The 14,918-nt window shown below is 42.8% G+C and overlaps 1 protein-coding gene across 4 annotated transcripts; it reads left to right on the forward strand.

The window, feature by feature from the left end:
- Positions 1 to 240: 240 nt before the first annotated feature.
- On the forward strand, positions 241 to 14,683 carry B4GALT7 (beta-1,4-galactosyltransferase 7; the record flags this gene model as incomplete). Of its 4 annotated transcripts, none has more annotated exons than XM_081938199.1 (6): positions 241 to 305; positions 7,326 to 7,676; positions 9,277 to 9,502; positions 9,765 to 9,848; positions 9,999 to 10,103; positions 11,604 to 14,683. In XM_081938199.1, 6 exons carry the CDS (start codon positions 241 to 243, stop codon positions 11,757 to 11,759), a joined length of 987 nt encoding a protein of 328 aa, XP_081794325.1. In that variant the 3' UTR covers positions 11,760 to 14,683. The 4 variants fall into 4 exon arrangements, with proteins under 4 accessions (XP_081794325.1, XP_081794328.1, XP_081794326.1 ...); XM_081938202.1 differs by having other exon boundaries at positions 249 to 305; positions 10,015 to 10,103; positions 11,604 to 11,755; XM_081938200.1 differs by lacking the exon at positions 241 to 305 and adding an exon at positions 356 to 492.
- Between the last annotated feature and the right edge of the window lie 235 nt (positions 14,684 to 14,918).

The raw sequence follows: 14,918 nt of genomic DNA on the forward strand, positions 1-14,918 counted from the left end.
ATCAACGAGCCCTTTTCCTAGGGCTACTTAAAAGTTCGCCCTGTCTTTTGTACTCTACTTTCTATCATTGAGGAGCGATTCGCTTTGCTCATCCTTAAGCCAGGAACTTATCTTCGACTAGGAACAAAAGTTAGACGGTACTGCTGGTAAGGAGCGCGTTTCTGGGGGGATGCGGTAGTGGTTGGACCTGGTGTGTTAGCCAACGTGTCCCGGTGGGGTGTTGACCGGCAAGTCGGTAGGATGTTGCTTTCTCGACGCAAGTCGAGTATGTATCGCCGGGCGGGAGGCGGCGGGGGCGGCGGCGGGTAAGTGTCCATAAAATATGAACGAGAGGAATCAGATCGAGAAGATATTTGAGAGATGTCGTGGTAGAAGCAAGCCTCAATGGTTGCTCCTCTCTCGGGACTCAGAGCGATTCGCTTTAATTTCTGAAGATCTGTAAAAGGACCATGAACCAGAATCTATGACATGGGTTGGATATGATTCTGTCGGGTATTTAAAACATAAAAACGCTTAATAGCTGGGGAACCAATGCTATGCGGAATGGATTGGCTTTTGGTGTGTGTGGTGGATTTTTGTTTGCATACAAAATAGCTTATTCTAGTGAAGAAATGAATGAGAAAGCTGCAACAGCGGCTATGTGAGCCAGTGCCAGAGTGCCATTGTATATAGGGGAAAGATTGAGAGAAAAGCATAGAATCCGCCCTATTCTTCACCCCACATTCCAAAACCATTTAAGCAAGTTATGGAACAGGAACAAACATACCAAAAAAAAACGGCCGGTTGTGCAAACTTCCGTTGTTTCCCAAGTGAATGGAAGCCCTGCTGCAGATGTGAAGCCATAAGAGAAAGAGTTTTAAAGTTGTAGGACAAAATATTGGCAAGCCTCAAATATATAATCCTGGGTCTCACATTCTCATGTACATCCCTGTGAAAAAGAGATAATTTCAGATAATTTCAGATGATTATGAGGGAATAGGTTGGATTATGAGGACTGATTTTGCAGTATGCATCTACATGCATATATATCTAGCCTATACCTAGGCAGCAGCTTGAGAAAGGATGCATTTGGTTTTACTCCCATGTAAATACAGCTACAGCTCAGGAGTGCAATCTGATCTGAACAATCTGTGATTCAAAAGCATATTTAGGCAACTGATGAGGTTCATAGATAGTGTTGTGCCATATAGTATGTGAAACTGATGTACTGTATTGAGTAAATCATGGTGACTACATTCATAGAACACTCTAAACTGACAAGGCTGAGTGGCTTTGTTTTTTAGAGCCTTCTAGATATGGAACTGTATCATCTTTGGTCCTCTATGGGATGCTGCTGCCCCAGGCAGAGCTGGGTCACAATCTTGGGGTCCTTCTGGACTCACAATTCCTAGCTGAGAAACAGGTGACAGCCATGGCCAGGAAGGTCTTTGCACAACTATGTTGTACGCCATTTCTGGACCGTGAGACTCTGCTCACAGTTACTCTTGCCCTAGTGACTAATCACTTCACACAGACTATTGTAACACATTCTACATAAGGATGTAGGAGGAGCTTTCTACATAAGGATGTAGGAGGAGCTTCCGGTGATGGCGGTCGCCTCCTGAGCTCCGGAGAATGCCGCGGAGCTCCCCGATGGGTTAGGACTGCTACCGGGCCTCATGCCATCGGAGGCCCGAGGGTCTGATAGCCCGTCCACCCTGGTTTGTTTTGAGCCCGTTTTGGGCTGCCAGGGTGGTCGGAGGAGTCTGGAGTCTGGCGGAGAGCGCGGAAATGGAAGGAAGGCTGTTTAGAGCGAGGAGAAGGCGGGGCTGCAATGGCGGCAACAGCGATAACAGCAGCGATAACAGCAGCACGGAGCGGAACGCAGCGTGGTGGACTGCAGGGCGAATGATGAAAGGTGAAAGATACTGGCATGAATAGCACTGGGGAGAACAACAACAAAATAACAACAAAAAAGGACAGATGGGTGTGAGGCTTGAGGCGCAAGAGGTTTGCATTGCTGCTGGCGGCTAAAGATCTTGTTAATATAACCAGAAGAACCAAAGACCGGGGAGGAGAACAAGACATGGCTAGGAGGTGGTGAGTTAGCCGGGAGAGACTAATTGGAGGCGGCTATGGCGGCGGGTGAGGGAAAGGAAGGTCGCCATTGCCTGGACTTCTGCTGTTTTTTCCATCATACCCTGGCTGCTCCCAATGCCCCTATGCCCCCCCCCCCCAGGCCTTGTCAACGCCAGCAGGGGACACCAAACACTAACTATAAGTCTCTGTGGGCCTCTAAGAAGGAACCATCTTGAACCAGTGCGAATAGTCTCCCACTTTTGGGTCATCCTGCCATGGAACACCTTGAACACCTTGAACAATCTCTCATCTTGTAGTCATCTTCGTCATTCTATGTAATTTTATGTAATTAAGGGTATTCGATCATTCCCACCCCCTTCTTCTCTATCTAAATATTTTAACATCTCCTTCCTCCCTCTAAGACCCCGACTCATCAGCCATCAACTTTTATTAACTTTTATCAACTTTCTATCAACCTTTATTAGCATCCTGATTCCATTGAACTTTTAACGAACTATTTATTCGAGGTCGGACCTGCTCCGCCTACGGGAGGCCCCTCTCTCGCAGGTATGGCCCTTGGCTCTCTCAAGGGCCTGCCTTGATGACGGGTTTGCGAACCCCGAGAGGTGGAAGAAACGGAGGCTGAGGGGTTTTTTATCCAGATGTTTTTTATTGCTATTAAGGGGTTCCAGGGAGGGGGGGGTGTGATAACCAGGCCGGGAGAGGTGCCAGTGCCAGTGCCAGACGGACAGGTGAGTCCGGGAAGGAAGTGAGCGGAGCTGGGGGGGAGAGGGAACAAGTTATTCCAACAGAGGGTTGTTTGATTACAACGGTCATGGGGAGGGGGGGATGCGAGGACAAGAGAAGATCACAAGGTCGGTTGGGAGACCGTGGCTGCTGGCTATGCCCGGTCGTTTGCACCAACCCCCGCAACCTAGGTGGCCAGGAACTACAGAGCCCGGGCCTACGGCTGATGCTTTGCAATGCAAGGTCCGTAACCAACAAGGCCCCCCTCATTAATGAGTTGATCTCTGAGGGGGAGCTGGACCTTGCAGGGATAACGGAAACCTGGTTGGGCCACGAGGGTGGTTTACCCCTCGTGGAAATGTGCCCACCAGGTTTCCGTGCATTCCATCAGCCTCGGGCCCTGGGTAAGGGTGGCGGGGTGGCGGTAGTTATACGGGAAGGTCTAGAGCCGAGGGAGTTCACTGTTCCTCAGATATCCGGGTGTGAGTCCCTTGGTGTGAAATGGGGCCCAGGGAGGCAGTTGGGTTTGCTGATTGTATACTTGGCTCCTCGCTATACATCAGCGGCCCTGCCCGAGCTCCTCGAGCTGATCTCGGAGACGGCGGTTGAGATCCCCAGGCTTGTGGTTATGGGGGATTTCAACCTGCCGTCGACGGGAGCAGCGTCTGAGGTAGCTCGGGAGTTCATGGCTTCCATGACAGCCACGGGCCTGACCCAGTTAATTCAAGGCCCCACACACGAAGGAGGCCACACATTGGACCTTGTTTTTGTATCTGAGCAGTGGACGAGTGATCTGGGTATAGGGGATTTTGCTGTTACACCCCTGTAATGGTCAGATCACTCATGTCTCCGGCTGGACTTCCCTGGCGCTACCCCCCACCGCGAGGAGGCGGGACCAGACGGTCCACGCTGGTACCGCCCCAAGCACCTGATGGAGCCGGACAGGTTCCAGACGGAGCTTGGGCCATTACCTGTAGCCCTGACCCGCGCTCGGTCGGAGGACCTAGCGGCCGCCTGGAATAGGGCGGCGGCTGGGGCCTTGGACTGGGTTGCGCCTTTGCGACCTCTCCTGCGGCAGCGACCCACCCGGGCTCCTTGGTATACCGAGGAGCTGAGGGTGATGAAGGGCCATAGGAGACGTCTAGAGAGCATGTGGAGGTCCTCACGCTCCGAATCTGATCGAACACAGGTAAGATCCTACTTACGGACCTACCTTGTGGCATTAGGGGCGGCCAAACGTAGATATTGCGCCACTCTTATTGCGTCCGCGGATAGCCGCCCTGTTTAGGGTGACCCGCTCCCTCTTGTCACAGAGGACGCAGGGGGCACCCTTGCAGGGCAGAGCAGAGGAGTTTGGGGAATATCTGCAGGATAAAGTCGCTCAGATCCGGAGCGGATGGGCCCCCCTCAGTGGACCGGATGGGCCGCCAACAGCGAGTCTTGTGAGACCATCCTGGGAGGAGTTTGATTCTGTTGCCCCCGAGGATTTGGATAGGTTGCGTGGACGGCTGCGACCCACCACATGTTTAATGGACCCGTGTCCCTCCTGGTTGGTACTGGCATCTTGGGAGGTGACCCGAGGCTGGCTTCTGGGCCTGGTGAATGCCTCATTGGGTGAGGGATCCTTACCAACCGCCTTGAAGGAGGCGGTGGTGAGGCCCTTACTTAAGAGGCCTTCACTCGACCCAATGGAGCTAGCTAATTATCGTCCAGTCTCCAACCTTCCGTTTCTAGCGAAGGTTGTTGAGAATGTGGTGGCGCAGCAGTTTCCACGACACCTTGACGAATCCGAGTATCTAGACTCACGCCAGTCCGGCTTCCGACCTGGGCACAGCACAGAGACAGCCTTGGTCGCGTTGGTTGATGATCTCTGGAGGGCCAGAGATAGAGGTTGTTCCTCTATCCTGGTCCTATTAGACCTCTCGGCGGCTTTTGATACCATCGACCATGGTATCCTATTGTGCCGGTTGGAGGGGATAGGAGTCGGAGGTACCGTTTTGCGGTGGTTCGGCTCCTACCTCTCCGACCGGAGGCAATGTGTGTTGACAGGGGGACAGAGTTCGACCCCGAGGCCACTCACTTGTGGAGTGCCACAGGGGTCGGTCCTCTCGCCTCTCCTGTTCAACACATATGTGAAGCCGCTAGGTGAGATCATCCGTGGTTTTGGGGTTGAGTATCACCTCAACGCTGATGATACTCAGCTGTATATTTCAACTCCAAACCACCCCAACGAGGCTGTCGAAGTGATGTCCCGGTGTTTGGAGGCCGTCGGGGTCTGGATGGGGGACAACAGACTTAAGCTCAACCCCTCCAAGACTGAGTGGCTGTGGCTACCGGCACCTCGGTTCAGCCAGCTGATCCCATCGCTGGCCATAGGGGGCGAACAATTGCCCCCTGTGGAACGGGCGCGCAATTTGGGCGTCCTCCTTGATGCCCGGCTGTCAATGGATGACCATGTGGCAGCCGTGGCGAGGGGGGCGTTCCACCAGGTTCGCCTGGTGCGCCAATTGCGCCCCCTACTGGACCGGGATGCCCTACACTCATGCGCTGGTGACGTCCCGCCTGGATTACTGCAACGCTCTCTACATGGGGTTGCCCTTGGGACGCGCCCGGAGACTGCAGTTAGTTCAGAACGCAGCCGCGCGGGCTGTGATGGGGAGTACGAGGTACTCCCACGTAACACCTCTCCTGCGCGGGCTGCACTGGCTACCTGTGGTTTTCCGGGTGCGTTTCAAGGTGCTGATTATCATCTTTAAAGCGCTCCATGGCACGGGACCTAGTTACTTGCGGGATCGCATCCTCCCACATACATCCCTGCGGCCAATTCGCTCACACAGGGAGGGACTTCTCCTGGTGCCGTCCACTAGGCAATGGCAACGGGCGACACCGAGGGGTAGGGCCTTCTCTGTGATGGGCCCAACCCTCTGGAATGACCTCCCCCCTGACATTAGAACCACTTCTGACCTCCGCTCCTTCCGGCAAAAATTGAAGACCCACCTGTTCCGATTAGCAGGCCTGGCATAATTACAACTGTCCCTCCTGGCAAATGTATTATATCTGGTTATTTTAGGGTTTTTTTAATTTACTGTATCTGTTTTAGGGGTTTAAACTTATATTTATATTAGCTTTGTACAGTTCTTTTAATTGCATTTTAACCTCCTCCATGTCAACTGTCAACTGTACATATTTAATTTTTATTGTATCCTGTTATATTTTGTATGAACTGTACACCGCCCCGAGTCCCTTTCGGGAGAGGGGGCGGTCTAGAAGCATTAAATATAAATAAATAAATATATAAATGTCCTTGTATCCAAAAGCTTTAATTGGTGTAAAATGCAGCACAGACAGTTATGTCTGCCTCTAAGAAAACACACGTTTTTGCATTATGAGCTGTATTGATTGCCGGTTGGCTTCTGGGTCCACTGGTTTTGACTTTTAAAGCCCTACTTGGCATGGATACAGGTTATCTAAGGGACTGCCTCTTCCCAATTATACCTACCCATCCCATCAGGTTCTGGTGGGAGAGGCATGTTGTAGGTCCCATCTGTGAATGGGTTCCATCTGATGGGACCTAGGAGGCAAATCTTTTCTGCCGTAGCATCCACCATCTGAAACATCATCCCTCCTGATGATTACCTCAACCCTTATTGCCTTCCAGAAAAGCCCGTTTTTTTCAACAACCTGTGAATTCCTGGTGATAGGAAGCCCACCTGTTGACTGTATTATGTGTGATATTTCCCTGCTTATGGATTTATTGTAATGTACGTTTATGTTTTACTGCAAGAGTAGGCTTGCAGCAAGTTGGGCGGCAAATTTAATAAATAAATAATTGGTATTATACCTAGTAGGTTTTAATAACAGATTTTATTGTATTTCACCCAGTCACTTCATGTAAACGGGCAGCGATTTAAATTTGACAGATAAACAAATTACCATGTTGTGTGAAGTTGGCCATTATTTGGTTTTGACTTAATGCAAAATCTGTGAATTTAGCCATAGTAACTTATAAAGTATGGCTTTCGGCTTCAATTTTATATAATTTGTTCACTAAACCATGATTAAAGCAAAACATGGATCTGTAAATGCTTAATGCTTATCTCCCCATATTTTCCCCAATACTTCTGTATTTTGGATTTGAATTCCATTCATAACTATGATTTCTACTCTTACAGGCCATGTCCCAAAGGTGTTTTTTTTCAAGAGGCAATTGGACTTTCTTGTTTTCTTTGAAGACGTTTTGCTTCTCATCCAAGAAGCTTCTTCAGCTCAGAGCAGCTCAGAGCTGAAGAAGCTTCTTGGATGAGAAGCAAAACGTCTTCAAAGAAAACAAGAAAGTTCAATTGCCTCTTGAAAAAACCACCTTTGGGACAACTATGCCCTCGATGACTGAGAATCTCCATAGACACTTAACAGGCCAAGCTTACTCTGGAAAAGCCTGTGGAAGCTTGTTTTGTCTTCCATTCTTTTTTACTGGAGTCATCCATCACAGTATTGTATTGCTTTTTCTTATTTTGCTTCAGGTTTCTCCGACTCCTGGGCATTCTACCCTGGAAATGCTCTCTCTTTCAGCTCTTCTTTATTGTGCTGTTGCTGGGTTTTCTCTCCCTGCTGTGGCTGCAGTTCAGTTGCTCAGGGGATGAGTCTAGAAGTCAAACAGCTGAGGCAACGGTGCCTCAAAAGCCATGTGTACTTGAGGCTCTACCACCGATTCCTGATGATCCATCATGGGGACCACATCGCTTGGCAGTGTTAGTTCCCTTTCGAGAACGTTTCGAGGAGCTGCTGACTTTTGTTCCCCATATGCATCGCTTCCTCAGCAAGAAGAAAATTCGTCATCATATCTTCATTCTCAACCAGGTGGATCATTACAGGTATTTTACAATCTGAATAATTCAGAATGCTACCCTCATGCCTTTTTTTAACTTTTCTAGCCTTCCAAATGCATGCCTTTTGGGGGTGTTGAACAACTGCTATAGTCCACAGGTCAGACCATGCTTACTGGGAATTACAGAGGTTATTGCCAAACACATCCAGAGAGCAACTGTCTCTGCAACTTATTCTGTTCTCTGAATTTCATACGTACCTTTTCAAAATGGTTTAGGCCTGACACTGAAATGGAAAAATTAAAAACTGGTAATCTGTTTTACTGGAAAGAAAACATTTGTAATTCTTAACACAAGAGAACAGGGTAAGTTGAGGATCAAACCTGAATTCATAATCTTTCTGTCTTCTAGTAATTATTGAATATTGTCAAATATTCCCAGTCCCAAAATAGCATTCAATATTTCCAGTATAAAATAGCAGCTGGGCTTTTATTTTAAATTATGTCTCTAGTTATATCTAGTCTTAAGAATGAGTCAATTGAGACAATTTGCCATAGAGCTGGGTTAGTGGGGTTTTTTTTGCAACTATATTTTTTATTACTCCATGTGAGCTTTTAGATCGGTATTTAGTTTATGTCTGAAATTGGTTCTGGTACCACAAAAAGTCTTACTTTTTTTCTGAAACTATAACAGTGTAAGGAATTAACTACAGATCAATATGCTTTGTTATATGTCAGAAAACAAGAACATATTTTCTGTATTGTTTTTTGTTTCCTCCAAGATACGCAGGTCATTTTCCCTTTTTTTTACAGATAATTTGTTTAAAATATTTCTAAACTATTTTGATTGACAAAAAATGATCAGAACCAATCACAAGAAAATATAAATAATATAATAAACAAAAACTGATTTCCAAATAGATGCCTGAAAATATAAAAATTACATAGTTTTAAATGTTTTCATTATAGGCATAAAAAAAGGAAAAACAACATATTTATGTATATTAAATAAAACAATACATATTCATGTTGTGTTACACAGTTTTTATCAATACTTAAGTCAACAACAGGAAAAATTAGAATGTACAATGAGCATATTGGGTGGGGTTCCTGTTTCCAAATATAATTCTGACAATAAATTGAGATAATAAATTCTTCAATTCTTCAAACCATTGTTTCATTGATGGACAAGGGTTATCCTTCAGTCTTGTACTATTAATTTTTATAACCATAATGTCATTCAATACTCATTTTTATTGTCTTCTATTATGTCTCTAAATTGCACATATATAATTCAGAATAATTATATAAGCATTTCCAAAGGCCAGTGAGTCTTTGAAATTAGAATTAATGTGAAATAATTTTTGGATCAGAAGGGAGCCATTATAGCCAATGACCACATATGAAACAATTGCAGTCCAAGACATCTGTCTTTTTCATTTCAGTTGATTTTCTCTAATATTAAATATTCTGTATATCTGTTGACTACCTTGTGGGTTAAAGAATTGCTGATGATAATAAAGAAAGCATGAACAATGTCCAAATACATTATGCTATATTATACAGATCTGAACTATTCCACCAAAGAAATAATTCAACCTGCCTGGGTAGAATTTTGTGACCTAGGTTCACTTTTCTCACTTTGGCAGGTTTAACCGAGCATCTCTGATCAATGTGGGTTTCCTGGAAAGTGGCAATGACACAGACTACATTGCCATGCATGATGTGGATTTGTTACCTCTCAATGAAGAATTGGATTACAGCTTCCCAACAGCTGGTCCTTTCCATGTGGCATCACCTGAGCTGCACCCACTTTATCATTATAGCACCTACGTGGGGGGCATCTTGCTGCTCACCAAGCAACACTATCAAATGGTAAGTCACAACTTCTTTCTTATGGAAGAAACTTCTGTACTTTTTGCAAAAGGCAGAAGACCCTGTTGATTGTGCTCTTTCTAAAGAAACACAGGCTTCATTTGGGGGGGGGGTATTTGCTAGATGTATGTGGGGGGGGGGAGACCCATAACCATGGAAATGAAATGTTGAGAGAATAGTTGTGTATTTTCTAATCTTTCAAGTCTCAAAACTTATAAGAGGAAAACAAACTGTGGGATTAACTGCCTTATTATTGTTTCAGTGTAATGGAATGTCCAACCGTTTCTGGGGCTGGGGCAGGGAAGATGATGAATTTTATCGCCGCGTCAGAGCAGCTGGACTTCAAGTGAGGATGAATCATATTTGTAGTGGGAATTGGGACTTTGGGATTCAAGTGCTGAGTGTGATCTGGGACTGCTATAAACTTCTTTCCCCGATTCCCAAACAATGGCGTCGTTTTAGTGGCTCACCTAGGCTCCACTATTCTTCATTTCAGCTCTTCCGACCCTCAGGTATTACAAGTGGATATAAGACATTCCAGCATCTGCATGATCCAGCTTGGCGCAAAAGGGATCAGAAGCGTATTGCTTCCCAGAAACAGGTGGAGTTTCTCATTTGGGAGGGGGATGGAAGTTGTATCTTGAAGTGGAAAAGTGTTGTCTTTAGATGTAGTAAGTTAAGAAATTCTTGCTTCCTCTTGATCAGTTACTTAACATCTACAAGAAGTAGGCAAATCTGCATCTCTAAATGTGAGTCAACATTTAACTTCCAATTGCTGTAGCAAATATGACTAGTAGTAAGATGAAAAGTTGTAGAGGGCCACATTTTGCCCAGTTACGAGCCAACACTCACGGTTCCTGCCTGTTACTGTAGTATTGGGGGCAGGAGGAGGGGGCTATTCTAGAAACATAATTGTTTCTAGAAACAATCTAAAGATTCTGATGTCTTTCTTTCAATACTCTGGAAATAGTAACTCTGAACTCTTAACACATAGAACGGAATGAATACATGAATTCTATTTATAATGGAATTGTAAATGCCATTTACAATGAATATCAATTCCCATTATGCCTTTCATCTGAGATCTGTTTCTTTCCACTATTCTCTCTAGGGTGCCTTAATAAGCGAGTTCCATCTTTAAAATATTTGAATTCATGCTTTATGGTCAAAACAAACGATGCATGCGATGTAAATCTAGCAAGTATTTCTTTTTCTAAATAAATAGTTAATGGAAAATTCAAGGTGATTTTAACGAAGGACTAAGACAAATGTTCTCAAATAAACTCTGTTGTTACAGAAAAATATAAGGAACATTCATTAAATGTTTTCATATATTTAGGAGCATTTGCAAGTCCTTGCTGCTGCTTCACCTCCATTTTTATATATTAAGGCTGGTCTTCTTTCTAACAGAAAGAATATGTATCTATATACTATATGTATGGATAAAGTTCATCCCCCCACATATTTCTGTTGAATGCTTAAATTGGGGTAAAAGGCAGGTACTGCCATTTGTTTTAAGATTAAATCACTAGACAAAATGTCCTAAAGTGTATGTCATAGTTAAGAAGATGATTTTCAGAATTTGTGCACACAGAATTTCCCTGAAGGAACACCTCCTCATTCCCCTTTCCTATCTTTATTTTGGTAAAGAAATATACATATTTTAACTGCACAATCTGCAAATTTGCAAGTTTGTGTTTTTGCTGAAAAAGTGATCATAAACAGTCCACGAAGCACCAATGATGGCTTTTGCTAAAATGACTTCTAACACGGGATTCTACTGTAATATTTAGAAATCAGACCTTCCTAAATTTATGCAATTTTCACCTTTCTGGTTCTTAAATGAAGGCAAAATTGTTAAACTTAATAAGCAAACAGTGTTTATAGCACAAGCTAACTTATAGAAGGTTTGCATGATGTGTAGCCTTGGAGCTTGTGATGCCATGTAATTCTGTATTTTTAGCATCAAATTTCAAAGCTCTTGTTACGAATATTTTAAATGTTGATCAAAATTGATATGGTTGAATGATGCCATATTTGATTTTTTCCTCTTGCATTGTTGACTTTTTCATATAATGCATGACATTTTTTCTTTCCACAGGAGCAGTTCAAGGTAGACCGGACTGGAGGATTGACTAACCTAAAATACAGAGTAGAATCACGCATTTCACTGAGTGTGGCGGGAGCTCCCTGCACAATTCTTAATATCTTGCTAGAATGTGACTCCAGTGAGACTCCCTGGTGTGCGTTTGGTTGATATGCCTACTATACAGATTGCCTGTCTTGTTTGCTGCTCTACCAGCTCATGGCCAGAATTGCAGCTCAGCTCTGGGATGGCAAATCCTTCTGTAGGAGCCAACAAGCAGTCTTAACTGCCAGGACAAAGTGGTTAAAAAAGAGAACTGAGGATCTACACTAGTTGATAAAGCAAATGCAGGTCATTTACCTCTTCTACAAGGATGCTGCAAGAGGACAACAATTGCAGTGGTAATGGAAACATTAAATAAGCCAAGTGCCTTCCTATCAGTTAGAAGGATTTTGTCTTAGGTATCTTCATCTCCACAAGCTGAAGAATCTGTGAACTCAGAGGCACTATAGGGATTAAATTATTGTTTCTCCGCTAGTCAAGACTTGGAAGATTTCTTTATCCAGACTAAAACTCAAAGGAATGTTAGACATTTGCTTCTCTTGTGATAATAAGATGCATAAATATCTGCTCCAAAATATTCTTATACTGCATTCTTCCTCTGGTGCCTCTTGATAAGTGCATACTTTGCTTTCTGACTCCAGGAAATCATGGCCGACCATCTTAGCTAATCTCATTTTCAGATCTTTTGAACTGTAAAGGCTGTTGTCTTTACTGAAATACAGCTCTTAAAACAAATGGATTGAATGAATATTATAACAAATGTATTTGAACAGGGTTTTATGTACTGCTGCGAACAGTATCGAATTTTCTAATTTTGTACTAACGGAATTCCGATTTAAACGTACCTTTTTGTTTTATGATGACTGTGATTTTTTCCCCCAACGCTCCTTAACGTGAAAGAACTGGGCACCAGAACATACATGTATATTATCTGACTTATGACGCATTTGTATATTTCTGGATACAGTAGTACTTTTTTGCATTGAGAAAGGTAGAGACAAAGTTAATACGATATGATCAAGAGCCCACTCCAAAACACCTGCGACAGAACTGGTAACTCCTATGCAGCTGCATTCGGCATCTGTGCAAGCGGCTGATGACGGAGCTGGTTGGTGCAATATTAGTGATCTGTTGAAGACTCACTGTAGAGAAATGGAGGGTATGGGCCCTTGGGGGAATATCGTTGTGCCCTACAGTATGAAGGGGTGGAAGAGACGCTTGCCAGGGTTCCATTGAAATGCCTGCTGCCTCTGGACTTCTTTCCTCTTTCAAGGGTTTTGATTTCTTCTTGGGCTGTTGACTAAAGATGCTATTGAACTGTTCCAAGGTACATGGATGTTCAGACTCGATTGTGTTCGTAACTTCAGAGGGAAGTTCTTTGTAGTTACACGAGATGAGCTTCTGCAGTTGGGGTTTGGATATAGATTTCTTGCCAACGCAGCTCGCTGTAGAGAATAAGGTAGAACCAAAAGGGTTAACAGAGTTGCGATATCTTAAGTCCCCCCTCCCCCACAAGAGTGTTCATCTTTTTTTAAAAAAAAAAAAAGCTTGTGACTGAGGAATATTTCGTACATGCTGTACCGTGGGTTAGGAATAATTTCAGGCAGTGGGAACCTCTTTGGGGTTCTCCATAATAGTGAGAATATGTATGTATATAAAATGTAAACTAAATGTCTAAAACCCCATGAAATCTCATGAAAGTATATGTGAGTATATGTGATTTGGCTTATTTTTAAAAAACACATAAACAAAAGTCAAATAATTTTAGGGCCTAGCAGATTTGTTGGCATCCACACGGACAGTGTTGCCACGTTACATTGTAGATCTGTAGGGATAAAACTTTTGTATATTTTCTATTCATTACAGAAATTGGAATATTTAATAGAAGTATAGAAATTGGAATATTTAATTTAAGAACTGTGTGTTTGCCCGTAACAAAAAGCTATTAAATGCAAAGAAATGGGATTCAGTAGGTTCCTGTCTTTTCTTGTCCTGTAGGTTTTTGTATATGCGCCTTGTCTCAAATTATTCTTATTTTTTCCCCATACCATTTTATTCATTGTTAGGATCTTCCAGATTTGAGGGAAAATATAGAGTGCAACTAATTAACATGATTCAAGCAAATCTGTATGATGCATTGAAAGGGTTAAAACTGCAGCAGTAAGAAGGATCCATCAATTAACTTGTGATTGATGTATACGGAATTCCTGATTGGTCCAGATTTGCTCTTTTTGGAAAAAAGACTTTATGCATATGTTTTGCATGATTCTTTCTTTGGTTTAATTTTTTAAAATTTGAAATATATCTTTATTGTTTAAAATAGCATAATAAAATGCAAAAAATCTATATTAGATAGCGAATACAGGCAATAGAATAAAACAAAGAGAAACAAGCACAAATAAAAACATTACGGTATTATTAAAAAAAACTTTCTAATAACACATTCTCCCTTCCCTTTCCAGCTATTTCTCCAACACCTGGCCACAACCTAGATAATTATAATTTACAGTGAAGATTATTACGGTACCAGTGTACTTTTTGCTTCCTAATATATTTTTTAGAAATCACATTCTAAATTTTCCCTATTAAATGTCTAGTATGTATGGGATACATTCTTCTTTAAATTTAGTAAGAATTCTATGATAGATGCAAATTCTTCAATTATAGCTTCCCAATCTGATATTGATGGCAAAGGTTCTCTTTTCTGATCTTGGACCAAATTTGTTCTGGCAGCTGCCAACATCTGTCTTAGTATTTTTCATTTATGTTTTCTGAGATAGTACCCCCCCCCCAAAAAAAAATATTTGTGGTTTCAGTTCAAACGTTATTCTTAGTATTTTCTGAATATTTTGATTTATTTATTTCCAGTACTTTTGATGGTTTTTTTTTACATAACCACTACATTAGTTTCTTCTTTGTTATGACATTTCCAGCATTTATGGTATTATTATATGATTTCTCTATCTTGGTCGTTATTGTCCATAAAACATGTACTATTTTTTCCTTAAGTTATAATATGGAATAAATTTGCTTTCCCTCCATAAATCTTCTCAGCATTATGTGATTATTTCTTTGAATTTTTCATCTACTTTATCATTCAGTTTTTGATTTCTTCTCTTTCCATGGCCTAATTCAATCACAATTTATATAGGTATTCTAATAAATGATACTGGTTTTGTATAAGTGTTTCAAATTCTGCCTTCTTTCCACAATTATTCCATTCTTTCTTGAGAACACTTTTTATTCTTCCATATTTGTATCAAATTT

The sequence above is a fragment of the Natrix helvetica genome, assembly GCF_964273705.1.
Source record: "Natrix helvetica genome assembly, chromosome: 1".
NCBI classification, from domain to species: domain Eukaryota; kingdom Metazoa; phylum Chordata; class Lepidosauria; order Squamata; family Natricidae; genus Natrix; species Natrix helvetica.